Below are 26,873 nucleotides of genomic sequence, written 5' to 3'. Positions count from 1 at the left end.
AAACTGTGCCGGATTCCTTAGAGACTTGCGCTATCTTTAGCCCCCAGCCCCCAACACCTCCCAGTCGCTTCTCACCAACACAGGTGCCGCTCTTTCTGTCCACCGGTCCCGTCCCCGTGCTTTCATAAAGGCGCTGTTTTGCACTGAAACCATCTCAAGAATTCTTCCTTGACCGTTGGCTCCCCAGCCCCAGGTGACATCAAGAGTAGACAGGATAGACGATAGATAAGCAAATTCAAATATAAAAGGACAAAAAAAAGTGTACAGTATCTATAAATTTGATTGTGTGTCCCAAGTTATAATATAAAAGGTATTTCTCACTGTGCGTCACAGTACAAAAAAAAAAAAAAAAAAACCTATGAGATTATGTGAGATCGAAGACATAGGAACCAGGGGGCAGAATGACAGGATGGAGGGACGCTCCTCAGGGTTCCCTCCAGGTGTGGACCTGTCCTGTGGAGGCCCAGGGGACCCACCGACCCCCGCGCCAGGAAGCGGAGGGAAGAGAGGATCTGCGTGGTTGCTCGCTGAGAAACCAGGGCACAAGGTTGGGGAGGCAGAGGGCACTCACCCACCGGTGACTCCTCGCCGCCCCTGGACAGGTCAGAACTCTTCATCCCCAAAGTGAGATTCAATTCCGAGGAAACAGGGAGCCCCCAGATTAAGTCCTGAGCGTGTGGCCCACCGCGTTCAAACCTATTCACGGCTCTCCTAATTCTATTATTGTGGTAGGGTCCGCTCCCCAAGGAGAGAGAAGAAAGGGCAGAAAACGTCAAGGTAACCTGGCTATGCGCCTCCGTGCAACATCCCTCGTGACCTTGTAAGCTGAGACCACTTACTCAGACTAGGTGTTTGTGTGTGTTACCATATACGGGAGACCAAGAAATAAAAAATGTATTAAAAACTATGCCACGTGACCTTGGGCGCTCGAACCCAACTAAGCGGGGCCAGCGCGAATAAAGCTGCTGCCTGGAAATTAAAAAGCTTCGGTGTCTCGACTCTCTGTGAGGGAATCCTGCTACTTTATAACGTTCTTACGGGCAAAACCCAAACTCTTCGGTCCTGGGGATGCCCTGGGGTTCCCGCCCGGCCGCCTCCGGGACCAGAGGTGATCTTGGCGGAGAGGTGGTTTGTTCCCCGCGCAGGGCGCGTGCAGACACGCGTGGCGGCCACTAGGGGGCGGAGAAGCCTGCCGATGAGCGTGGGGGGGCGCGGGGCGGGAGGAGAGGAGGGGGGAGGAGGGCCCGGCGGGGGAGGGGGGAGGGGGACCCTGCGGGGGCCAGAGTAGGGGGGAGGGGAGAAAGAGCGCTGGAGGTCGGCCGAAAAGAACGACCGAGGTGGACAGAGCAAGGGAAGGGGAAAGCAGGTTATTGCAGGGAAATCATAACTTTCTGATGGCAGTTAGGAAACTTCGCATCTGTTAACAAAAAGTCAGCTAAGTACATTTGAAGATCTAATTGGCTCTAGTAAGCGATTCACGAATCGGGCAGCGTCCCGCCCAGCAGGCAGAGGGGGAGCTCTGAGAGGCTGTGTGAAATGGGAGGCTTTTCCAGGAGGGAGGAGGGGCCAGGCGGTTATTAGCAAAAGAAAAGGAAAGGTTGCTTCCCGCAAAGTCACCTTCTGTTAGGCGAGGGGGGTGGCGGATGGAGAGGCCCCTGTAGCAGATTACCTCGTTGGTGGAGACCAGAAAATTCGTAAGTGACCAGTTAAGACTGCTTGTCTGGGGGAGGTTGAAACTGCAGTTTCAGGCTAGGTATAAAGAAAGCCCTGGTTTGGTGACTCCGCCCAAGTGTCTCCACTTGGGGTCTGTAGTTTCCTTGTTGCCACATTTAACAACGTGTTATAGATACTGTCTCATTTTTTCCTAACACTTTTATTTTCAGCCTGAAATATTGTGGATTAAAACCAGAAAGCCTGCTCTATCCATGAGGAGGCACATTTTCGGGGTGAGGATATCAAGAGTGCTAGACCTTCCCAGTATTTTACAGTTTTATTAAATCCATTTCTGTGGTTATTCTGGACAACATGCCAAGGGGGCAGTCCTCCTGTCGGAGCTCAGACACGGAGACAAAAGGCTAGAGCAGGGCTCCAAACCTTACGGATCGTCTGGTCTCCTGGAGTCGGCGCTAGTGAGAGGGAGAGAAAATAGACTAGGAACGCGCGTAGCAAGGATGGTGACCCATATGTTATGCGGAAAAAAATAAACATGGAAGAGAGATAAAGGCAGGGGAGGCGGGAGTGATCAGGAAGGATTCCGAGCAGTCTCTTCATCTGTAAAATGAGAACAGCAGCGCCACCTCGAGGTTCTGATGAGGAACAAATGAGTTAGCATGGCCTTAGCGAGCGCTCCCTAAGTGTGAACAATAAAGAAAGAAATTGAGAGAGACAGGGAGTTTATTACTATAATCATGACATTTGGGGCTATACTGTTTCAGAGATTGGATTAATATTTTAGCTTCACAGAGCAGAGCTACAACAAAACACGGAAAAAAGGTACGAGGATGTTGCACTGTAGGGGAAAAAGCTTTCTCGCAATTAGCCTTGTTCCTCTTGTAAGGTAATGAGCCGCCAATCTGGTGGGGGGGGGGGTTCGGGGGGGGGGGTTAAGCAGAGATCTGATGCCTGCCGGTGAAGGATGTACTTGAGAGGATTTCTGCATTTTGTGGGCATCTCAGGTGGCCAAGGTTTAGAATTCTTTTCAAATATCAAACTTTATGGTTCAACTTAAAATTTACCCAGAAATTAATCTGACCTGTATTGAATGATGCCCAGTGACTCAACAAATCCTTTTTGAATTCTTCGGCTGGTCATTTTTGGAGATTAAGCATGGAGTTTCACCGTATAGCGGAAATACACCTGCTATGTTACATCATGGTCACAGCCAGCTGGTGGCATAATGTATTGTGCATTCCTTCCATAAGGTCAAAAATATTCCTTGAAAATGTTTTCCTTTGTGTTATAACATCTACAACCTAAATGATCGCCTGCTGTTTTCTCTATTATCATGCAGAATCAAAACAGCATAGCAGTTTCAAGCAGAAACTTTGGGATGAGACATCTGGCTTTAGATCTGAGACCCTGTTCCTCTGTCTGTGAGGAGAGCAGCTTACTTGGTGGCTCTGAGCTTCAGATGTCTCTTCTGTAGAATGAACTCACCATGTACTATTTAACAGTGGTGTTTTACTGGTCAGAGTGGCTGAAATTAACAACTCAGGAAACAAGAGATGCTGGCGAGGATGTGGAGAAAGGGAGCCCTTTTACACTGTTGGTGGGAATGCAAACTGGTGCAGCTGCTCCAGAAAACAGTGTGGAGGCTCCTCAAAAAATTAAAACTAGATCTCCCCTGTGACCCAGCAATAGCCCTGCTAGGAATTTATCCAAGGGATACAGGAGTGCTGATGCAGAGGGGCACTTGTACCCCAATGTTTATAGTAGCACTCTCAACAATAGCCAAATTATGGAAAGAGCCCAAATGTCCATCAACTGATGCATGGATAAGGAAGATATGGTTTATATACACAATGGAATACTACCCGGCAACGAGAAAGAATGAAATGCTGCCATTTGCAGCAACGTGGATGGAACTGGAGGGTATTCTGCTAAGTGAAATAGGCCAGTCAAAGACAGATATCGTATGTTTTCACTCATATGTGGATCTTGAGAAACTTAACAGAAGACCATGGGGGAAGGGAAGGGGAAAAAATAGTTACAAACAAAGAAGGAGGGAGACAAACCATAAGAGACTCTTAAATACAGAGAACAAACTGAGGGTTGTTGGGGGGGGTGGGGGGAGAAAGGAAAATGTGTTATGGGCATTGAGGAGGGCACCTGTTGGGATGAGAACTGGGGGTCGTATGTGAGCAATGATCCATGGGAATCTACTCCTGAAGCCAAGAGCACCCTGTATACACTTTATGTTAGCCAACTTGACAGTAAATTATATTTTAAAAATTAAAAAATAAAAGAGGAGTTTTAAGGATTCCATGCAATAATGCATCTATAAAACAGTAGCATCGTGCCTGTAAAAGAGTAAGCAGCAATTAGCAGTTAATAAAGCTAGTTTTCATCCCTACCCTTACACACCATTGAATGTGACACACATTTAGTGGCAATGACCGGACCTTGTTTGGACCCTGGTTTGAACAAACCAATTGTAAAAATACATTTTTGAGACAATTGGGGAAACTTCTGTATGACTGGGTTTAGGTGACTCAAAGAAACTACAGTAGACTTAATTTTTATTAGGCATGATAAAGGCATTGTGGTTATGCAAGAAAAAAGTCCTTAACTATTTTTAAAAAAAAAACAAACTTTTTTTGATGTTTATTTATTTTTGAGGGAGAGAGACAGAGTGTGAGCAGGGGGGGGGGGGGGGGAGCAGAGAGAGGGAGACATAGAATCCGAAGCACGCTGCTGGCTCAGAGCGGTCAGCACAGAATCCTACGAAGCCCACAGACTGCAAGATCATGACCGGGCCTCGAGATCACGACCTGAGCCAAAGTCAGCCACTTAACCGACTGAGCCACCCAGGCGCCCCACACGTCCTTAACTACTAAAGATTTATCCTTATGGGTAAAATCGCATGGTGTGTGGGGAGAAAAGTGAGGGCAGAGAGATGAATACTTTCCATTCTAGCAGAACGTTAAGGTTGCTGAAGCCGGGGATGGACGGCTGAGGGATCCCTTATACGATTCTTTCTACTTCTGCGTGTGTTTGAAAATTCCCTTGATAAAAAAATTTTTTTAAGATGCTGAAAAAAACGGCAGGAAAACCTTCCCAGCACTCTGCCGAATTATAAAATGGCAGGGCACGAATCATGAAGTGCTCATTTGGGAAGAAAAATGCATTCCTTCATCGTTCCATTGCACAAATAGTCACCAAGCACCTGCAATATACCAGGCACTGTTCAAAGCGCCAGAGAAAGAGGTGGCCCAAGACCACCACAGAGTTCACACTGCACAATGACAATGAACCAGTAAACAAAACCTATGAAGGAAATAAAACGGTGGCGGCAGCCGGGGACTGAGGATGATTTGCACCCCCTCAGGGAACATTTGGCGACATACAGAGACATTATTGATTATTAATGGGGGGTGGGGGGCTACTGGCACCTAGAGGGGAGGGTCCAGGGATGTTGCTAAACGTCCTACAGTGCACGGGACAGCTCCCCACTGGCCGGGTCAAGATGTCGACAGTGCTGGTTGAGAAACCCTCCAGCAAGATGGGGTGGTCAGGAGTAGCTCATCTGAGGAGGTGACGGTTGAGCTGAGACCTGACTGAGGAGGAGTAAGCCGAGTGCAGAGCTGAGAGGAGAGTGTGCAGGCAGAGGGGGCAGAGTCCTTGGAGCAGGAAAGCCTTCAGTGGAAAAGGAATAGAGAGAAGGCCTTGGAAGGGGTGTGGCCGAAGAGAAAGTGGGGGGCAGACCACAGAGGGTGCCCCCCCGCCGGGGTCCGGGAGCCTAATGCACGCACCAACCTCACTGAAAATTTCAAGTCTCCCGGCCCCTGGGAGCTCAGTCGGTTGCACGTCCGACTTCAGCTCAGGTCATGATCTCACGGTTCATGAGTTCGGGCCCAGCATCGGGCTCTGTGCCGACAGCTCGGAGCCTGGAGACTGCTTCGATTCTGTATCTCCGGCTCTCTCTGCCCCTCCCCTGCTCACGCTCTGTCTCTGGCTTTCTCTCAAAAATAAATAAGCATTAAAAAAAGATTTTTTTTTTTTTTGTAATGCTAAGTCTCCAGCCCCACCCCAGATTTACTGAGTCACTCTGCATTTTAATAAGGTCCCCACCCAGGCCACTGAGATCCCTATTTCAGTGAGGGAGGCATGCTCTGGAGAATGGCAAGGGATTTGGGTCTTATTTAAGCTGCAAGTGTTGCTGGATGAACTGGGGAGAGCCCGGACCCTGGACCCTTGACCCAGCCAGACCTGAAGGGGTCACCAAAGGTTCTTGGTCTTGTCTTGTCATGAGAAGGCATTCAAGGACAGACACATAGCACAACGGACAGGCGACACAAGCAGGAAAGTTTACTAAAGTGAAAAGTGCACTCTCATGATAAGGGAGCAGGTGAGCTAGAGAGAGAAAGAGAGAGAGAGAGAGGGAGCTTAGCGCCCTGGGGGTTGGGGTTTCTACCTTTTTTTTAAACAGTTGTTAACTAGGGGTTAGAATATAACTTAGAGCAGGAAGCAGGATTTGGGGGGGTTTCCTCCTCGCTTGCTTGGGGGCTTCCTGTCCTGGTGCCGCCATCTGGGGCCATCTGGTATGATGGGGCTTCTCAGGGAGTGAGGCCGGGACAGGCCTCTGACCCTCCCTGCAGCTGGGCACAGCCTCCTCCATGCTGGCCTCCGGGCATCCTGTCAGTAACTAACTGCCCACTCTAACACAAGAACCCTTGGGGGATCTGGGGGGAGCCTGCCATGTCGAACCTCCCTCTCCTGTAATGTGTGGGTACCTGGGGCCAAGTGCGGAGGAGGGAGACTGTTCAAAAAACGGAGATGGAAATGCAGGCTTGGACCACGTGGTAACCACGGAATCACAGAATGTAAATCAGGTTTATTTGGACGTAGCCCCGCCAGGACTCGCTGGTGGGCTCGATGCTGGTGGTACCAGGACAGGAGGAGCGGGGATGACTTTCCAGAGTTGGTTTGAGCGGATGGCCCAGTGGCCGGCGACGAGAATAGTGATTCGACTGTGTGTCCTTTGGTGGTGGGATTGGGGGGAGGGGGGTGCATGCGTGTGCGCGTGTGTGCGCTTGCGTGTGCCCACGTGCGTGCATAAGTGTGCATGTGCATGCACGCGCGTGCTGGCGTGTGCGCGTGCTTGCATGTGTGTGCCTGCGTGCACGCGTGTGCATGCACGTGCTTGCGTGTGTGCGTGCGTGCGTTGGTTAGCGCATGCTGCTTCTGCGGACAGGGCTCTCCTGTGCGGCACGGGTCCCTGCCCCCAGGTCCCCGCTCCAGGCGGGTGTCTGTGCGATGCCCTGCTCATTACCTCTGGGCCTGGCCAGCAGAAGGTTGGGGAAATGCTCCAGGGCTCCGAATGTGCTTTCGGGGTGTGGCGTGGCTCCCTAGCTCTGCCACCTGCCGGGACGGGGGACACCCGAGTCCTGTAGGTCCTGCTGTCAGAATAAAGAGACCTCTAAGCTGACCAGAGTTCCATGTCCAGCCTGGAGTCCAACCCAGTCGGCCACACGCAGGCCAGCTATACCCCAGACACCTGCACACCCACAGAAGAGAAAATAAATGTTGATATAATCGCCCGAGATGTTCGGTGTTTATCTGAGGCATCCTTACAATAGAAACTTGTCTGGGGGCGCCTGGGTGGCTCGGCTGGTTAAGCGTCTAAGCATCGGGCTCTTGATTTTGGCTCAGGTCATGATCTCTGGGTTCATGAGTGCGAGCCCTGTCGGAGCCTGCTTGGGATTCTCTCTTTCCCCCTCTCTGCCCTTCCCCTGCTTGCGAGCGTTCTCTCTCTCTCTCTCTCAAAATAAGTAAATTAGCTTTAAAAATCTTAAAAACAAAACCAAGAGAAACCTGTCTAATATGCATACACCCACTATAGAGTAAATATTATTACCATTATTTTTTATATATATAATGGTAAATCCTTGCCATTGATCAGGTGGGGGACTAGTTTGTCCATGTCTGAGGTTCCTATTTTGTGAATCTGAGCAGCTGAATCATCTTGCTGAACGTGAAGTTGGAGGGTGGGGACCTGAAGAGAGAGGGTCCTTGCTCTTCCTGCCCCAGGGAAAGCCTGGAAAACAGGCTTAACTCCAGGGCCTGATTTGGATGAAGGATAATCCCAGGGCTGAGAAGACTCCCTAGCACCTGAAACTTTATCTCCAACCTGCTCACTATTGCCTGAAATCTATTTCATGAGGGAGATAGCCTGTTATCCAAGAATTAGAAATCACAGATTGCAAATGCAATGTAAAAGAAATTTCAAATGCGATATAAGAGAGCAGATGAGTTTGTAAGGTAGATAATGATCCTCTCTCTCTCTCTCTCTCTCTCTCTCTCTTTAATCTCTGTTTTTATTCAACCATCGGTTTGGGCACAAACCCTGTCTTTCAGGCACTGACTCCATTTTCCCTCAAGTATGCAAATGTGAAATACAAGAGACTTTGCCTCACAGAAGTCTGTCTGATAAGGGATAGGGTTAAAAAGTCAGCAGGCCCTGGGCATCTGAAACTGAGTACCAAGAGGAGACTGGATATCCTGAAGTCAAACTTCTCAAATTCCACAAATTGGCCTCGGGGACAGTCTATTTTTAAAACAGAAATAGGGTCTAAAGGTATGTGCTCCATTCAATGAATCGATGAGCCTTTTTCTTTTCTCTCTCTTTTTTTTTTAATTTTTTAATGTTTATTTTTAAGAGAGAGAGAGATACAGAGTGTGAGCGGGGGAGGGGCAGAGAGAGAGGGAGACACAGAATCCCAAGTAGGCTCCAGGCTCTGAGCTGTCAGCACAGAGCCGGACGAGGGGCCAGAACCCACTGGCCGTTAGATCATGACCTTAGATCATGACCTGAGCAGAAGTCAGATGCTTAACCGACTGAGCCACCGAGGCGCCCCCACCTCCCATGAGCCTTTTCAAGTGTTCTGACTCTGCCAGCTAGAAATTACCATCCTTGGGGCTGAGACCAACATTTCTGGAGAGCACCCCTCTTTGGGTTAACAATAGCCCCCCAAATAAACAAACAAAAATAGAAGCAGAAGAGACAGTCTGCAAGATTTCTTTGCTCTCGCCACAGCAGATCATTGGACAGTGGGGCTTGTTGTTTTAGGCGTGCGCTGAATAACAGCTTTCCCCACGGAAGCTGAGAAACCTGTCCATCAAAATTCATGGGTTTTCCTCCCACAGAATGGAGTTGTCGCTGGTAATTGGCCATCTGGCCTGGGAATACGTTTCCCAGCACCCCTTGCTTCTAGGTGGGTCCACGGACTGATTCTCACCGAGGGAACATGGGTGGAGGTGAGGTGGGTTACCTCTGGGCCAAAGCCACTTTCTCTCTTCTCTCCGGCCGCATGTGAAGGACTCTGCTGTCAGGGATGGGGACTCACAGATGAAAGGAGTCACACAACAAAACCTACCTGCCAACCAGGGGCAACCGTGCTGACAATGATGTGAGCAAGACGTTAATGACTGTTGAATTAAGCCCCTGATATTTTGGAATATATTTGTTACAGCGACTAACGATACTCGAAGCGGTATATATATATATATATATATATATATATATTATACCTTCCGTGTTCTAGAATACATAGAAATAGCAATGGTTCCTCAGGGAGGTAGGACTTCCAAAAGTTTCCTCACTTTCCCGGCTTGGTACACCCCTCTTTAAATAGCCCCCAACCCAAAGGTTCCTGGCTGACTCAGTGGGTAGAGCATGTGACCCTTGATCTCAAGGTTGTGAGTTCAAGCCCGACGTTGGGCATGGAGCTTAGTTAAAAAAAAAAAAATCTAAAAACATCAGAAAGATTTGGCAAATTCATATTATGATCAACGTGCCTGGGCCAAGAACACACACATGACCCTACCAACAGTCAGTGGCTCTGGTATGTTAGTTACCCAGTATCTGGGTGGCAGAAATGCACCTTTGGGGGCCCTTACCTGAAGTTTAGCATCTAGTTCGGAAATCAAGCTGCTTCTCTGGGTCAAACTAGTGGGGATCCTCCAGAAGGTTTCATTCTTATCGGTAGGATTTCCAACATCAAAGCTTTTGGTAGACTGTGAAAGTTAAAGACAGTTTCCCAGTGACAAAGCAGGAAGCGCCCAGAGGAGGGGGCTGTTTGCAACTTTGCTGGGGCAGCATGACTTTGGAGGAAACAGTATTTCCTGTTAACTAGGCAGTTGGCTTCAGCAAACCTGTCTGTTAGCCCGGCCTGAGGCCTGGAAGGGCAGATTTCCACATTCCAAGCTACTTCATACTCTCTCACTCCCCTGTTATTGTATCTCTGAACTCCGTCGTTCCTCACTCGTTCACAAGGGGGTTGTGGGGCCCTACGTCGTCGGACAGGTCCTCAAGAGCATCTAGTCCCTTCTTGTGATGTCAGTGGAGAAGGGAGCGCTTCTCCCAGCAGGTGTCAAAGACTGGACAGAAGGCATCCCAAGGGGCAGTCCCCGAGGCCCCCTGCTCACAAAGGCCTATTGGAGGCATTCCTGACTCTTACTGGGAAAGGCCAGGTACCTAGGGCCAGACTGGCGACAAGGCTGGGAATGGCCAGGCATTTAGGAGCCAAGGATGCCCAGATGAACACAACCCACTGATCATTTTAGAGCATAAACTGCGAGTTACTCCTACACGTATTTCAAGTACAGTGTCGGTGTCTTGAGCATTTCAGAACTGTGTTCTACGACAGGGGTGCTGAAGTCACGGGGGGGGGGGGGGCGGGGTGGAATGCATTGATGTCTGCAACTTACTTTAAAAGGCACGAGAAACAAACAAACAAACAATCAGGGCCGGAAATAAATAAATAGTGGGGCACCTGGGTGGTGGAGTCCATGAACCATCCAACTCTTGACCAGGATCTCACAGGTTCGAGCCCCACATCAGGCTCTGCGCTGACAGCATGGAGCCTAAGTGGGATTCTCTCTCTCTCCGAATTTCTCTTTGCTTTCTCTCTCTCTGTCTCTCTCTCAAAATAAATAAATACACACTTACAATTTTTTTTAATAGAAAGAAAGAAATACGAATGAAGAGGAGGATGAACAGGATAGATTATAACAAAGTAAGCAACCATCCAGAGCTGGTCTGGCCGCTCAGACACACCATCTCGGCACAAGGCCACCCAGGGCTCCTGCTCGTTTTTTTTCTGTGGGACCTGGGGACAAATGCAGAGTTCCTGCTCCAGACGCACCCAAAAGCTCCCCCTCCCCCCCCACTCCCCGGCTGGTCACGAGTAGGAAGCCTGCGCTGCCTTCCCACTTTGTTTCTGCGACGCCTTTGAGCCCGCTCTCGGATCAAAAGCCCCCCAGGACACCTCTGCGGTGGAGAAGTGGTTTCCCACGCCTCTAACCCCGTCTCAGCAAGAGGGCGTCAGAGAAAACGTGGCCTGGAGTCTGGGCTCGTGTTAGGGAATTTGGGGGAGGGTTCAGGGAGGGGATGCTCTCAGGGAGGTGGGGCAGGGGCGGTCCTGCAGGTGGGCGTCTTCATAAATCCTGTCTGGGGGAAGGCTGCATCTCAGGAGGCTAAAGCTGTCACTGGAGGAGGGGCAGCGGTCTCTCAAAGCCAGGACAGGAGGATGGCTGGGCCTGGCTGCGGTGTGGAACAGCATTCACGGTTTTCTCCGTGTTCGGACGCAGTTGTCGCGCGGTCTCTCGTTTTTGTCTGGATCCGTCACAGTGATAACGTCTGATGTCGATGTTCCCTGAAATCGCTTATGGTCATCAGGACACTGAGTCCGGGCCCACGTCCAAGGGTTGCATTTCTCCTCAGGGCTCCCTCTTGGCCTGTGGCTTCTGACTGGGTTCGGTCAACGGGGAGCCAGGGCAGAAGATGGAAGAAGGGGAGAGGAGGGAGCCCTGTGGGCGCACGATCCCCCCCCCCCCCCCCGGGCTCTGTCCCTGCAGGGCCACTGCTCGCTGGCCACACTCCCCTCCACAGCTCACGGCTCCTCTTAAGAGAGCCCTGCCTGCACGACCGCCTTCTTTTAGGTCTCCAAAACGGCCTCTCTGCCTCCTCCCCTTTGGGTTAGGGGTGGGTGGTAACGGGTCCCCTGTTCCTGGCCCTGGGTATAGCTCCATCCCGCATTTTTGTGAACAGCTCCCTACGGACCCCTTCCTGAAGTTCCCAGTGTGAGCGTCCCCTCCGATGCCTGTTGAGTCTTGCTGGTGCTGGTGGCCCCGAGAACGCTGGCTCACAGCTCCTTGTCCGGCGCTGGGTTCTGACAGAGGTTCATACTGAAACGAAGGGTTATGAAGATAGCAGGATCCGCCTGGAGCGCACGTCCACCGGTTTGTGTCCCCAGCCCCAGGCACAGTGGAGACCCGCCAACGGAGAGAGTCTGCCGGCCTCGGCGGTGCCTAGGGTTGCAGACGGAGAGGGTCTGTGCGCCTGCAGAGAGCTCTGGGGCACGTGTGTCCTGTATCATCAGAATTCCCCCTTCAGCCAGGCAGGGACAGCCCGGGACCTGGGACCGGCGTCACAGGTCAGCACCCCGCGCTGCCTCGGGCAGAGCGGCTGTTCCAAGGAGGATGTCGATTCTCTGCCGGTGACTTGTGTCTTCGCAGTGACGGTGAGACACAGAGCGGCAATCCCCAGCCTTCTCCCTCCAGAGATGTGTCTTTCCCCCACCAAGCTGTCTCCCCCCACAAACATTTCCTGCGTGTTGCCTGTGGGCCAGAATCTGTGACAGGCGACGAGAAGCGGTGAATAGTAGATCCTTCAGCAAAGACAACATGACAAAACGGCGGGGGGGGGGGGAATATATACAACTCACACCTTACACAAAAATCGCATCTCCTTCAAATGGAAAACAGCCCAGTAGAGAAATGAGCACAGGATATAAATTATTAGCTCGCAGAAAAGGAAATGACACATGACAGGATGTGCAATGTCACTCCGTAGAGAAAACAGGCACAGACGTCAGAGCGCCCTTCTCCAGAAACGATCATTCTCACTGTTGGACAAAGCGTGTGACAACGCTTCCACCTCGTTCCTTCCGTCTTAGTTCAGGTGCCCCAAAAGCTGACTTTTGGGTCAAGGTCGAGGTCGTCGACCTGGGAAATGACACCCCCCCCCCCCGGAAACCAAGTTCAGAAATAAATACAAGGGAAAAAAGTCAACCAAGTGAAAAAATGGCATAAAGGATACTTCAACTAGTTGGTTACCATATGGGCAATGGGGCTCAATCCCACCCAGTGTTCTCAGAATCCTCGCAGCAGGGGTGGGGAGCCTGGGCCATTTACCCACAGCCCCATCCGCCCCTGGGGGGGGGGGTTAACTCCCCTGCACTTCCAGGTCAGGCTGTGTACATGCGAAGCAGCAAGCATCCTTGTGTTAGAGAAAGCTCTCAGGTGGGGAAGAAGGAAAGCAGGCACCTGGGGAGCCACCTTGCGGGAACCTTCCGCCTGAGGGGGTGGGGGGGGGGGGGGTGAGATTGGACATCGACGCCATCTGTTTGCAAGGCTCTGCCCCTGAGAGTGCAGTGAATGCCGGATCAGATCCGTCGGCCCTCCCTCCACTCCCATCCGTTTAGCCGTGCTCACTTCCTGTCTTCCGGTAGGCGTCCCTGTGATAAGGCCCCGCTGCCCCCTCCCCGCCCCACCATGGACTGGAGCTGGTGGGGGCGTCCCACCCAGGCCAGGCCAGAGGGCAGGCCTTGCACATCTGACTGCCCGCCGGGGCCTGGCGTGGCACTTAGCTGTTTCACTCGCTCACGGAACAAGTGCTGTGTGCGGCGCCCCCCGCTGGGACTTGCAGGGGAGAGGGAGACAGAGGAATCCCAGGGTGCAAGTTATCCGCGGGGACGTGCAAGGTCCCTAACCTACGATAACGCGGGACGGAATATAGTAACAGGCAAAGCCTCGGGGGTCAGAAGAGTCTGAGGACGCTCCAGACCGGGAACGCCTGGAGTCCTTCTTGGAGGGGACAAGAAGGCGGGGCAGGGATTCAAGAGGCGGAAGTGGAGAAGGATCTGGGCGAGGGAGAGCTGGGCCGGCAGCAGCGGGGTAGGAGGCAGGGGAGCCGTTGCTGGTGTGTTAGCTGCACAGGTTTGAATCGAAGCAGAAGGGAGTTGGAGGCCTTCGGGGAAGCATTTGGGCCCTTGGGGAAACATGAAGAGATGTGCTTTGGGAAGGTGACTTTAGAACAAAGCTATACAATGCTCGGACTGAGGTCTGCGGGGCATGGGAGGGGGGCCCGTGTGGGTGTAGAGGATGTTGGACTCAACCAGACCGACAGAGCGCGACGCCCAAGGAGAAGGCCTTTGTTCAGTGCCACCTTCCTGTCCCCGCTGGTATGTCACCTCCCTGGGGTGACTCAGCATCTCAAACTCTCATCCTTAGCATCTCTCACTCAATAGTTTTTGAATGAATGACAGGGCGCCCGTAATGGCCACGGCACCTTCTTTACTACCTCTGCACCCCTCCCTGCGTTCCCTCCTTCTCTCTCCGGTGCCCTCCTCCCTGCTCCCCACAAACCCAGCAACTGGGACAGATTCCTCTGGCTTTGGAAAGAGGGCTGCTTGTGTTTGCCTCATCACCGCCAACTCCAGCCGCTACACACTCAGATGTCTCTCCTGGTGGTTACCTTGCTTCCGGAAAAAAGAAAAGGAAAATTTAAAAGGTCAGCTCATCTCAAAAGGCTGTCTGCAGCAGTGAGATTTTAAAACTGTCTGTGTATTCTGCCTAGTAACTGGTGATCGCTCACCAGGGATCTCAGGGATACTATTGGCTGGGCCCATCCACCGTCGGCCAATCCTGGGCTCTAGACCATTCATTGAGGTCTTGGGACTCTGCGGTCAGAGTGGACCTAGTTAGTCTCAGGTCGTGCCGCTGGGCACTCGGCGAGTAATGGAAGGCTAAGGGAAATTTTTTTTGTTTTTTGTTTTTTCTTCTCCGATTTCAGGGCGGTTTGTTCTCTGTTTGTGACTATGAGATTAGACAGAAGACGGACCACAGGAAAATTATCAGTTAGTTGAGCGTCAGAGGAGAAAAGAGAACGCAGAAGTCAATTCTAGAAGGTAGGAAAGGGAGGGAGGAGGGGTAGCGCTACCCCTCTGGGGGCAGGGGTGGGGCGGTAGGTGGGAACCCACTCTGTGGGTGGCAGGGTCCCCGGGAGAGGAGCCGCTGGGGTACCTGGGGTACCTCCCAGCGCACCCCGGGATTCCTGGGGGGTTTGGGGGGGGAGGGGAAGGGTATGGAAAAATATCAGGTGACAGCTGAAGAAACTCAACTCTGGCCGGAGAAGTGAGCCGGGGAAGGCGGAAAACTGCCTCCCCGATCATTGTGTCGTTGGCTTAATCCAGGGAACGTCTAATGAGCCCATCGGTCGGGAGGTACCTGAACCCGGAGACAGCGTGGAGCGCGCTGACGATCCCCCCGCGGTTACAGGAAAGCTGGACTTGGATCGGAGCTGGGGCCCCGTCTCCTCGGCCGGTGTCTCCACGTCTGGTGCCCCCAGGCCTCCGGTCGGGCGCTGACTCTCCCGGGTGCCTGGTCGGTGACGCTGATGGAGCCCGCGGCCGCCCCCAGCTGCCGCGCGCGGGGCTCGCTCCTCTTCTTGGCGCTCCTCTGCGGGTGTGCCCTGCTCTCAGGTAGGGGGCGCCCCAGCTCCCGCAGCCTTGCAGAGGGGAAAATGCACGCCCGAGTCGGGAGGGTCAAGAGGTATTGCAGTTGGGGTCAAGCACCTTCCATTCTGCACTGGCTCCTTGATTTCACACCAGCGCCGCCTGGTAGGAGAAACACGGTGAGAGCCCCAGAGGCGGGCTGCACGTACAGGGTTTGCGTTTTTTGAGCGGCGACGTTTAAACTAGTAAAAAAGAAAACAGACGAAGTGCGCTTTCATAGGGTATCTGGCTTAACTCCAAATAACCCGACTAGCGCTATTTGAACTTTGAGCTGATGGGAAATACCTCCCAGTGAGATAGACAACATTTCACATTCTAACATCTCCGCATTGCGTGCGCGTGTATCTTGCATTTACAGTTGGGACTCGCTCAAGTTGAGGCTACACTCCAGGCCCTGTGCTAGACTGGGGGATGGACCGTGTCTGCAAACACGGGGTCTGGGAGGTCCTCGGATGTGCTGTTGGTACTTTGTTCACAAAGGAGGAGCAGCCCCAGGGGCGGAGAACCCCACCGGGTGTCTGGTGCCCAGACCTCGGCTGCTGGGGGCTGCCGGCCCCCAGAATCCGCAGCTCGGGAAGCCCCTGGGCCCTGGGAAAGCCTAAGTCGTCCCCCCAGAGTATCTACTTCCTTTCCTGCCTTCCATATCCGATGGCTGTGCCCCGTCTGATTCCGCTCCTCTGTCGAACAGCCCAGTTTACTGTCATGGGTCCAGCTGACCCAGTCCTGGCCATGGTGGGAGAAGACACCACGTTTCACTGCCACCTGTCCCCCGAGAAGAACGCTGAGGACATGGAAGTGCGGTGGTTCCGGACTCACTTCTCGCGGGCAGTGCTCGTGTACAAGGGTGGACGAGAGAGAAGGGAGGAACAGCTGGAGGAGTTCCGAGGAAGGACGACCTTTGTGAGCGACGGCATCAAACAGGGGAGCGTGGCACTCGTCATACACAACGTCACAGCACACGAGAATGGCATCTACCACTGTTACTTCCAAGAAGGCAGGTCCTACGATGAGGCCATCATGCGGCTGGTGGTTGCAGGTGTGTCCTTTCATTTTGCTCGGTTGCCTTTTCAGTGTCGCTCGCAGGGAAAGCTTCTCTCCTCACCTCAGGCCCGTGGCAGACCAGCACATTTGTGCCTCGAATCCTCTTTAAGCGGGGAAAGTGGCTTCCTCCTGCCCCAGGACCACTGTGGGCATCGACCACCTGCTACACTGTGGGCATCGGTTCTCGAGACGTAGGCACGGGACTCAGCTACAGCCTTCAGCCAGGGAGAATGTTTAGTCCCTAGAGATAGTTCTTTTTTTTTTTAATGTTTATTTGTTTTATTTTGAGGGAGGGGGAGGGGCAGAGAGCGAGGGAGAGAGAATCCCAAGCGGCCTCTGCATAGTCAGCGTGCAGCCTGACGTGGGGCTCGATCCCACGAACCTCGAGCTCATGACCTGGGCAGAAATCAAGAGCCAGATGTTCAACCAACTGAGCCACCCTGGCGCCCCTCTAGAGATAATTCTTATGCCTACTCAGAGATCTCTGGGGGTCCTCCTTAGTAACTTGTTTTAGAATTCGCCTTTTTAAATTTTTTTTAACGTTTATTTATTTTTGAGACATAGAGAGACAGAGCATGAACGGGGGAGGGGCAGAGAGAGAGGGAGACACAGAATCGGAAACAGGCTCCAGGCTCCGAGCCATCAGCCCAGAGCCCGACGCGGGGCTCGAACTCACGGACCGCGAGATCGTGACCTGAGCTGAAGTCGGACGCCTAACCGACTGAGCCACCCAGGCGCCCCTGAATTCGACATTTTTAGTGTGTAATACAATCCACATACAGAAAAACTTATGAAACATGAATGTACAGATTACCGGATTACTATGAACTGTAACCCATGTGACCGCTACTCATATCGACAAATAGAGCCCTGCCTTCTCCTGACCGGGGGAATTCGGCCCACCATAACAAAATACCCCAGAGACCGGCTTAAGCGACACAAATTAATTTTCTCACAGTTCTGGAGGAAGGTCGAACCGTCCACAGGTTTGGTGTCTCCTGAGGCTTCTCTCCTTGGCTTACAGATGGCTGCCGTCTCACTGTGTCCTCACGTGGTCCTCCCTCTGTGTCTTCACGTGGCCTTTCCCCTGTGTGGACCCACCCCTGGTATCTTTCTCTGTGCTGATCTCTTCACAGCCCAAGGTATTGGACGTGAGGGCTCCAACACGTGAATGGGGAGGGGCATAGTTCACTTCATAACATGCCCCCTCTCAAAACCCCCAACTGACACGTGTTCCCAGAAGTGCTGTATAATGGGAAATACTCATCTTCCTCTTTTAGAGATACGACAAATTTGGTTGCCAAAATGTACCAATATATACTCTTACCAATAGTATGTGGTGCTCCATACATTTGCCATCAGGTCCGAAGACAAGCTTTTCACATTTGAATTCAATCCGTTCTCTTTTTTAAAAAAATCTTTTTAAATACTCATTTATTTTTGAGGCAGAGAGACACAGAGCATGAGCGGGGGAGGGGCAGAGAGAGAGGGAGACCAAGAATCCGAAGCAGGTTCCGGGCTCCGAGCGGTCAGCACAGAGCTCGATGTGGGGCTCGAACTCACGAACCTTGAGATCGTGACCTGAGCTGAAGTCGAAGTCAGCCGCGCTCAACCGACTGAGCCACCCAGGCGCCCCAGCCCATTTCTTCTTTCTAGTCAGTTGCTTTTCATGACTGGGAGGGTCAAACACTGACCTTGACCCTTTTCACTCCCCTTCCTGAATTTTCTCCTCAGCATGTATAGCCTTCTGGTGTAGTATGCACTTTGCTTATTCATCTTGCTTATTATGTCTCTTCCACTAGAGGGATTTTTTTTTTTTTTCTATTCTGCTCCTGTTGTATGCCCATGTCTGGGGCATAGTAGGTGCTGAACGAATAGTAATTGAATGGATAAATGAACCTGCTGCATAAGGCTCTAAGTGCTGTTCATCATCTCATGCCTGCGCTGTCTTCATTCTGAGCCTCCGATCTGCTTCTTCAAGCTTTTCCTGTGAGCCTGTGGTCAGTCCAAATTTTTAATCATCTTTGATGTGTGTGTTAGAGCAGGCTGGGTGATGCTCTGGTAACAAGCAGCCCTCAGCACTCAGTACGTGAAAATAACAAAGGTCCGTTTCTGACCATGAAACGTGTCCTCATGAGTCAGGTGGGGCTCGACTTCACAGGGACCTTCCTCGGCGATCTGGAGCTTTGCAGTTCCCCTTGGCAGAGGGAAAGAGCTTGGCAAATCCCCTCCTGGCTCACAAAGCCTCTGCCGGTGAGGGGCGGCATGTTATTTACACTCACATTTCATTGACCAAAGCCAGTCCCGTCCTTCACCGCACAGGAGAGCGGAAACGCGATCCCAACCGTGTGGCCAGGCGAACTGAAAATTTTTGGTGGACGGCACCAGAGTACCTTTTCAGGCTTTTGTCACCGGATTTTTTTTTTTTTTAGCTTTATAGTCCAAATCACAACCAGAACCAATCAGGAACTGAGTAACACCAGCAGTTATTCACCACTATATCTCCGGCATCTAGTGGATTGCTTGACATCTAGTAGGTACTTAAAATATAGTTGTAGGGGTGCTTGGGTGGCTCAGTTAAGCGTCCGACTTCGGCTCAGGTCACGATCTCGCGGTTGGTGAGTTCCAGTTCCAGCCCCGCATCGGGCTCTGTGCTGACAGCTCAGAGCCTGGAGCCTGCTTCGGATTCTGTGTCTCCCTCTCTCTCTGCCCCTCCCCCATTCATGCTCTGTCTCTCTCTGTCCCAAAAATAAATAAACATTAAAATATATTTTTAAAAATAGTTGTAAAATGAATGAGCGGAAAAAAAGAAATTGCTGATATCAAAATTTCAGAGTGGGAAAATTTACCTTTGGGCTCCCTCTCGTCATAGACATTCGCAAGTTCATCCAACAAATGCTCAACAAGCCCTTCCTATGTTCAAGTCACTGTTCCAAGAAACCGAGGATAGATCAGTGAACAAAATACGCCAAGTTTCCTGCCCTCATAGAGCTCACATTCTAGAGAGTGCAGACAGCCAATAAACATGATAATTAATTACACTGGATCTTATATCCTGTGGTGGTGAGCACTGTAGAGAAAAGAAAGCAGAGAAAGGGTTGGGAGTGCTGGGGGGGGTGGGGTGGGGAGAATGGCCCGAGCCAGCTTCCCTGCAAGGATGACAATGGAGCAGAAGCAGAACGGAGGGGGTGAGCTGTGCCCCTCTGGGCAGAGGGACCCGGTGCGAGGCCCCATCTGGCACCGCACCTGGCCCCTGGCGTCTAGATGGGGGACCACGTACTTTGTCACTCACACTCTCTGATTTTGAGAGTAAGAAGCATGGGGACAACTGGAATCCACCAGGGCTGTCCAGCAAACTATGACATACGGACATCCCTTGTCTTGATAAACATTGATTTTGCCTTTTTCCCCCCCTTTGAGCAAATACTGACCGTAGTGAGAGTGACTGATGTGTACAGATGAGTTCATTACAGTGTGATTAATCACCAAGCCTGCTGACCCCAAGGGAAAGCCGTGGGAATGGAACCGAGAGGAATCTCGCAGGGTTTCAGAATAGAAGTGGCATTTAAGCCGAGATTTCTAGGAGTTTATTAATAATGGTTTTAAGGTATGATCTCACTGTCGGGGCCAGTGTGTTATATTTTAAAAGAAACATTTGGGGGCGCCTGGGTGGCGCAGTCGGTTAAGCGTCCGACTTCAGCCAGGTCACGATCTCGCGGTCCGGGAGTTCGAGCCCCGCGTCGGGCTCTGGCCTGATGGCTCGGAGCCTGGAGCCTGTTTCCGGTTCTGTGTCTCCCTCTCTCTCTGCCCCTCCCCTGTTCATGCTCTGTCTCTCTCTGTCCCAAAAATAAAATAAACGTTGAAAAAAAAAAAAAAAGGAACATTTGAAGACTGGAAAAGCCTTTAAGATACACATAAATCAATGGCATTTCAGTGGATCAGACCCATGGAGGTAAGGCTTAGGGGACAGTGAGGTCCCCCCTAAGTAGGCCTCGATTCACAGATGGTAGGAGCCCCCATCTTTGTTACTGAGAAGGGCAACCTTGTATGTAGTTATAGAAAATATTGTGGCAGGAAGATTTCTCACCCTGGTGCACCCTGGTGCTCTGACTCTGTTCACAGCAGCCCTGCGCAGGCGACCGGGATGGGTTTGTATGCGGTGGGAACCCTCTGTCCTTTCCCTGTAAACGCGACCCTGGCCTGGCCTGCCCCGCTCCGAGCTGAATTGTGGCATTGTTTGTTCGTTTCTTGTTTTCTCATTTGGTTAATTGGCTGGCTGGTTTCGTCCTCAAGTCTGTTGTCTAATGCTCGCCCTTACTGAACCCAGTTTTGTAGAATTTCCTTCCAACCTGCCCAATTCTTTTGAGTCTTGTCATGCTTCAGAGTTTCTGTGTGAGCCTTTCCATAGGCAACTAGTCTTTGTTTCTTTGTTTCTTTGTTTCTTTCTTCTTGGCAAAAATCAGATGGAGCAGGTAGCACTAAGGCTTAAGCAACTGCTTTAATTTTGTCTTTTTGCCTCTTAATTTGTCTCAATTTTACCTTTTAATTTGGTGTCTAGCCCAAACAAATGAATTACTTAGAAGTTTGAATGAGACAATGTGGTCCAGCAATAAACTGGAATTTTATTTTGCCCTGTTGTTCTAAAATGAATAAAAATAAAATAAAATAAGATAAAATAAAATAAAGTAAAATAAAGTAAAACAGTTTGGATGATCGCTGGACCCCTGGCTAATGGGGCAGAAGTCTCCTAAGACTGCGTTTTCAGGTCTTGCATTAGTATTCTCTTTTATTTATTTTTTTATTATTATTATTTTTTTTAGTATTCTCTTTTAAAGATAGAATAAGTTGAAAAAGTCTGGGCTCAGGATTTTGTGTGATGTTCTGCTGACATTGAAGACGTGATATTGTTTCTCGAGGATCCCACGAGCATCCAGATCTTTCTACTAGGTAGATGTTGTGGAGGGACTTAAGGAACTCGCCTCGCTGACTAAGCCCCCCGGGAGGTAAACTTCTCTGAATTGGGGGAAGGGTAGGTTTCGTATTCTAGTTCTGTCCACTCTCCTAAAATCCAACCGCTCCTTATGACCTGCGGTGATGTGAAACCCTAATTAGCCAGGAGAGAAGGGACAGTGTCTCGAGGTCAAAAGCTTCCTAAGACTCTGCTGGCCTGGCAGGTTTCTGTCCTTGTCATGTGACTCTGGAGCTTCGGGAAGCCAATGCTACTGAGAAGTCCTCCCAGGACAGAAAGTGAAATCCTCAACCTGCCCGTCTCAGGCCAGAGTGCACATTCTCACCCAGCAGTGAGCAAACTAACCCCTCTCACTGAATCGAATCGGTCAACGAACACTTAGGAGACAGACGGATGCGTGCCACTGTGATGGGGTCATAGGTAGAACACAAAGCAAAGTGCCATGTCATCCTGTCTTCAGAGATCTCACGATCCATTGACCTCTTGGTCTCCTGGTGTTCTCTTGCTTCCTTCCCTCTGTCCCTCCCTTCCTTCCCCCTTCATGGCAAGGGTGCTGTGGGCATAACCAGTTTCTCTGGCCACTGGCCGCTGGCCGTCTGTCTCCTTCCCTGGGCTCTCCTCACTGGGGGCTGATCTAAGACACTTTGGCTAAGACACTGTTGTTGCCTTTTTAGCTGAGCCCTGGTCTCTGTCCCCAGGCCTGGGCTCCAAGCCCCTCATTGAAATGAAGGGCCCTGAGGACGGGGGCATCCGGCTGGAGTGCACATCCGTAGGGTGGTACCCAGAGCCCCACGCGGTGTGGAGGGACCCTTACGGTGAGATCATGCCCGCCCTGGAGGAGGCTTACACTGTGGACGCCGACGGCCTCTTCACGGTCACCGTGGCCGTGATCATCAGGGACGGCTCTGTGAGGAACGCGTCCTGCTCCGTCAACAACACCCTGCTTGGCCAGGAGAAGGAAACTGTGATTTTCATTCCAGGTTGGTTCCCTGCCCTCTGGAGGCCCATCAGGTGGAGGCAGAATCCTCAGACGGACAGACTGGAGCCTGGGGAGGTAGAAACGTGGGGCAGAGGGGTCCTGCGCCCCACGGAGCTGGAGGCCGCTCCCCTCATCCCAAGGGGAAAACCAAACAGTCTTCTCTGAGGGTCGATCTGGTGGTTTTTTCTTTGCAGCAATTTGTATTGTTTTATTTTTGTTAAAGTGTATTTATGTATTTAAGTAATCTCTGCACCCACCGTGGGGCTTGAGCTCATGACCCCGAGATCAACAGTCACCTGCTCTTCTGACTGAGCCAGCCAGGGGCCCCCGTGGCCATGTTTAAACACTCAGAACAGTCACAAGTGGACAACGGTCTGGACAAGTGGCTACCTACACCCGGAGGTGCTGCCTGGTCCCCCTTCCTGTCGGTGGAATTTCTCAAGGGAAGCGAGGGGTGGGCGGGACTCTATCTACATGCACACACATTCGTCGAACGGATACTTAGCAAGCATCACCTGTGCTCAAGGCCCTGTGCTAGAAAGCAAAGATAAATCAGTGAACAAAATACATAAAGATCCCTACCCTCATTCTAGAGTAGCAGAAGGCAAGAAGTGAATAATTAATTAAACTGCAGACTATATCAGATGACGATAAGTAGCATAGGAAAATTAATTGGGGGGAGGGAGGGGGCATGGGGGAGTTGTAATTACAAAGAGGATGCTCAGGGAAGTCGTCGCTGAAAAGATGGCGGTCGGGCAAGTGAGGAATGAACCGGGCAGATATTTGAGGACCCAGCAACCCAGGAAGCAGGAGCAGCACATGCAAAGGGCCTGAGGCAGGGGCCTGTCTAGCGGTTTGGGGGAACCCCAAAGGGCAGGCGTGGCTTGTGGGCAGGTGGGGCGACGTCAGTGAGTTGGTCCAAGTGAGATAGGACACACTGCGAGGTTTTAGGCAGAGAAGTGACATGATCTTGCCCTGGCTGCCGTGCTGAGGATAGACTGCAGACAGTATGGACAGCGACCCAGAAGAGGGGATTGCAAAATCTCAGGCAGGAAGGAAGGGATGGTAGTTTGTGCCTGGTGGTGGCCAGTTAGCTCGGTTCACCCCGATCCTTCCCACGGTGACTCAGGTGTGCTGCCTTTCTGTCGCCTGGGCCCCCAGCCCCGGGGATCGCCGCGGGATGAGCCGGGGTAGGGTCAGGGGCCCTCTCTGGGGTTTCTGAGAGAGAAGGCGGCAGCGCAGGGACCCCAGGGAGCTCTTCCAATGGGGCTCTCTCATCCTGGGGCTCCTTCTTCTCACGACATGGGGCTTTTCGGGCTCCCTTTTCAGAATCCTTGCCCCCCAGCAGACTCCCCCGGATGGCGGGCCTCGCTGCCCTCCCGCCTTCTCTGCTGCTCCTCGTCACTGGAGTCCTCTGTCTCGCCAGGAAGGTCCACCGGGAAAAAGAGGTTGAGAACGAAGAGAGAGAAACTGCATGTCAGGAACTGGAGAAAGAAGATGTGGAAAAAGAGAAAGAACGTGAGATCAGAGGTAAAAGAGTTGGAGGACAGGTCACGGTCACAGAGGGACACAGCTCTGACAGCTAGAAGCCCGGGCCCAGGGAGGCAAGAAACAGAGGCGGCAGCAAGGGGCTGGGAACGGTGGCACCTTGTGACCCGCCCCGCCCTCGCAGCTTGCGCCCACTCTGCAGAGGCCCCGCCACCCCCCTGCCCACAGGCCTGTCTTGTTGAACAGAAGCAAACCCCATGAACACTCAGAAGGCCCGCCCCGGGCTCGCAGACTGTTTGTGGAACGTTGACAGTCCCATAGGCAGGAGGGGAGGGGGCCCGTGGTGTCCACGAAAGGCCCGTCCTTCCTCGTTTGATTCAAACTCAAATTCTCTTATTTCTTCCACTGAGGACACTCACGTGCGTCTGTTTACTTTTCAGAGCAACTTCAAGAAGAACTGCGTAAGTGTGGCATTTCCTGACGTGTCCCGTGCCGTCGTCGGTGCTCTGCTCCGTTTGTTCCCCCTCCCGGAGCTCACCTCTGCCTGTCCCTCTGTTGCAGGATGGAGAAGAACCCTGCTACATGCCGGTGAGCCTCCGACGCCCCCTCACATCCACAACTCCTCCCCGCTGGCCAGCCACCGGGGCCGATTAGCGCACACAAACTGGGGTGCAGGCCAGCTGGGGGGGGCGCTGGGGTCAGCTCCCTGGCAGTAACCCCCGCAGCCCTGGGTCCCAGCCCTTAAGAAACGCCTTTCTGCTTCCCAGGTTACTGTGTGTCTGGCCTGGGAGGGAAGGGAGGGGTGGCCGGGGGGGTGGGGGGGGGTGGGGACAGGATCCTAATGCCTCATCCCCACGAGCACTGTGCCTCCGCTGGTTTCTCCCCTTGTGCTCCAAAGCGCCAAGGAGTCCAGGCCGTACCAGATCCCATGGTCCTCAGACCTTTCCTCTTTGGGTGAACTTCCAAACTGTCAGAGTCAGGCGTATCAACAACGCGGGGAAGGGAGAAAGTCACTTTAACGCGATAGAAATGTAGCTGGGCTGAGTACTGACAGCCGTGGTACGGAGCCGTCCGCGGGATGGCAGGGGGCCCAAGCGTTCCCCGTGTCCGGAGAGGTCACCGATGGAGACTTCACACCCGTGTTGATAGAGCAGAAGCAGGGTGGCCTGTGGAGACCTTCTCCTGTCTTTGTCCCCTGTGAAGGATGCCCTTGTGAGTCACTTCAATCAGCTGTTGCCCGTTTAAGCTGGTGGAACACACCCAACCCGTGAAAGGACCTCTTGCCGCCCAGGAATCGGCAGGGAAAAACTGGCCTTAACTGCTTCATTGGGAGAGGGGGCCTCTTGGCTGGTTTAGGCCCCGCTTGGGAACCTCCTAGGTAAAGAGAGTCCCAGACACCTTCCGTCTTGAATAGACAAGGGGGCAGATCTGAGGATGATGACAGAAAGCAGGGGCCACTAACTTCAGTTCATTTGCTAAAGTTCCCCCACTGTTTAGGGTTGTCCCCGGCCTGAGGCAGTGTCCCCTCACTCGGGAGACAGACCGGCCGCCTCAGGAAGTCTGTGAGCCGGCTTCCTGCCCCGGAGCAGGTGCAGGGGGCCTTCCCCACGGGGATCTCCCACCACCTTCCTGGGCCCTCTCTGGGGTCCGGGAACAGCACCGTCTCCCGAGACCCCAGACCTAACCGGGAGACTTCCTCTGCAGCTGACGTGGTCCTAGACCCAGACACGGCACATCCTGAGCTGTTCCTGACAGAGGACCGGAGAGGCGTGAGGCGAGGCCCCTCCAGGCAGAGTGTGCCTGACAACCCCGAGAGGTTCGACTGCCGGCCCTGTGTCCTGGGCCTGGAGAGCTTCTCCTCAGGGAGGCACTACTGGGAGGTGGAGGTCGAAAACGTGATGGTGTGGGCTCTGGGGCTTTGTAGAGACAATGTCGAGAGGAAAGGAGAGGCCTTACTAGTTCCTCGGAATGGCTTCTGGACCCTGGAGATGTTTGGAAACCAATACCGGGTCCTGTCTTCCCCCGAGAAGATCCTCCCCCTGAAAGAGCGCCTTCGCCGCGTGGGCATCTTTCTGGACTACGAAGCTGGAGATATCTCCTTCTATAACATGAGGGACCGGTCACACATCTACACGTGTCCCCGCTCACCCTTCTCTGGGCCCTTGAGACCCTTCTTCAGGCTGGGGTCTGATGACAGCCCCCTCTTCATCTGCCCACCCTTCACAGGGGCCCGGGGGGTCGCGGTGCCCGAGGGCGGCCTGATCCTTCACAGGACGGGGACCCAGCGCAGCCACCAGGGTCAGTTCTCTGGTCTCAGAGCCAAGTAGAGGCCCCCAGCAGGCAGGAAACGGGTCATGTGAAGAACCTTCTCCAGAGGCCGCCTGGACACCCTCTTCAGGCCCAGCCCTGCCTGGCCCTCATTAGGCTGTTGCTTTCCCAATTCATTTGCTGGTGACCACGGGGGCACGGGCCGGTCTCAGAGCCGTGCTGCCACACGGCTCCCAACCTGAAGAAAGCGGGAGACAGTGACGGGTTTTAACATCAGCGTGACACAGTCAGCCTGATGCCCGGGCACCAGGCTCTGTGGACTCGGGGTGAGGGACACAGGACCCACTGTAAGGGGAGGGAAACCATAACAGGAGGTCAGGGACAGGGAAGCCAAGCCTGGGGGGTGGGAGGGGACAAGGGCCTGGGTGCTGTCCAGCCTCAGTTACAGCTATGGGGGCTGGAGAGCTGGTGGTCCCATTTCTATCCCTCCTCCCCACCCCCCACCCGGAGATTTCCAGATTGCACTCCTAACCTAGAACTGAGCTGAAGAAAGATGAAAAATGAAGACTCATGTTGGCCTGGCTCGGGTGTCCCCTCAATAAACTGGGAGTCACTGGGGCGCCTGGGTGGCGCAGTCGGTTAAGCGTCCGACTTCAGCCAGGTCATGATCTCGCGGTCCGGGAGTTCGAGCCCCGCGTCAGGCTCTGGGCTGATGGCTCAGAGCCTGGAGCCTGTTTCCGATTCTGTGTCTCCCTCTCTCTCTGCCCCTCCCCCGTTCATGCTCTGTCTCTCTCTGTCCCAAAAATAAATAAACGTTGAAAAAAAAAATTTA

The 26,873-nt window shown here is 52.6% G+C and overlaps 1 protein-coding gene across 9 annotated transcripts; it reads left to right on the top strand.

Annotated features, from left to right (window-relative positions):
- The first annotated feature begins 1,591 nt into the window (after positions 1 to 1,591).
- On the top strand, positions 1,592 to 26,774 carry LOC125166574 (butyrophilin subfamily 2 member A2-like). 9 transcript variants are annotated; one of them, XM_047860469.1, is made up of 8 exons: positions 1,592 to 1,694; positions 14,576 to 14,690; positions 14,976 to 15,263; positions 15,985 to 16,332; positions 22,005 to 22,286; positions 23,634 to 23,815; positions 24,214 to 24,361; positions 25,478 to 26,774. In XM_047860469.1, exons 3-8 carry the CDS (start codon positions 15,179 to 15,181, stop codon positions 26,098 to 26,100), a joined length of 1,668 nt encoding a protein of 555 aa, XP_047716425.1. In that variant the 5' UTR covers positions 1,592 to 1,694; positions 14,576 to 14,690; positions 14,976 to 15,178; the 3' UTR covers positions 26,101 to 26,774. The 9 variants fall into 9 exon arrangements, with proteins under 9 accessions (XP_047716425.1, XP_047716426.1, XP_047716424.1 ...); XM_047860470.1 differs by lacking the exon at positions 1,592 to 1,694 and adding an exon at positions 13,210 to 13,228; XM_047860468.1 differs by lacking the exon at positions 1,592 to 1,694 and adding an exon at positions 13,294 to 14,293.
- The last annotated feature ends 99 nt before the right edge of the window (positions 26,775 to 26,873 follow it).

This window comes from Prionailurus viverrinus, chromosome B2 (assembly GCF_022837055.1).
Source record: "Prionailurus viverrinus isolate Anna chromosome B2, UM_Priviv_1.0, whole genome shotgun sequence".
In the NCBI taxonomy this organism is placed as follows: Eukaryota; Metazoa; Chordata; class Mammalia; order Carnivora; family Felidae; genus Prionailurus; species Prionailurus viverrinus.
This window is presented reverse-complemented; position numbering and strand designations above follow the sequence as displayed.

Excerpts from the sequence above, each read along its gene's own strand:
- LOC125166574 (XM_047860469.1), top strand. The coding sequence starts at position 15,179 with ATGGAGCCCGCGGCCGCCCCCAGCTGCCGCGCGCGGGGCTCGCTCCTC. Across the intron at positions 16,333-22,004 it reads CATGCGGCTGGTGGTTGCAG|GCCTGGGCTCCAAGCCCCTC; the intron begins GTGTGTCCTTTC and ends CTCTGTCCCCAG. Across the intron at positions 24,362-25,477 it reads AAGAACCCTGCTACATGCCG|CTGACGTGGTCCTAGACCCA; the intron begins GTGAGCCTCCGA and ends CTTCCTCTGCAG.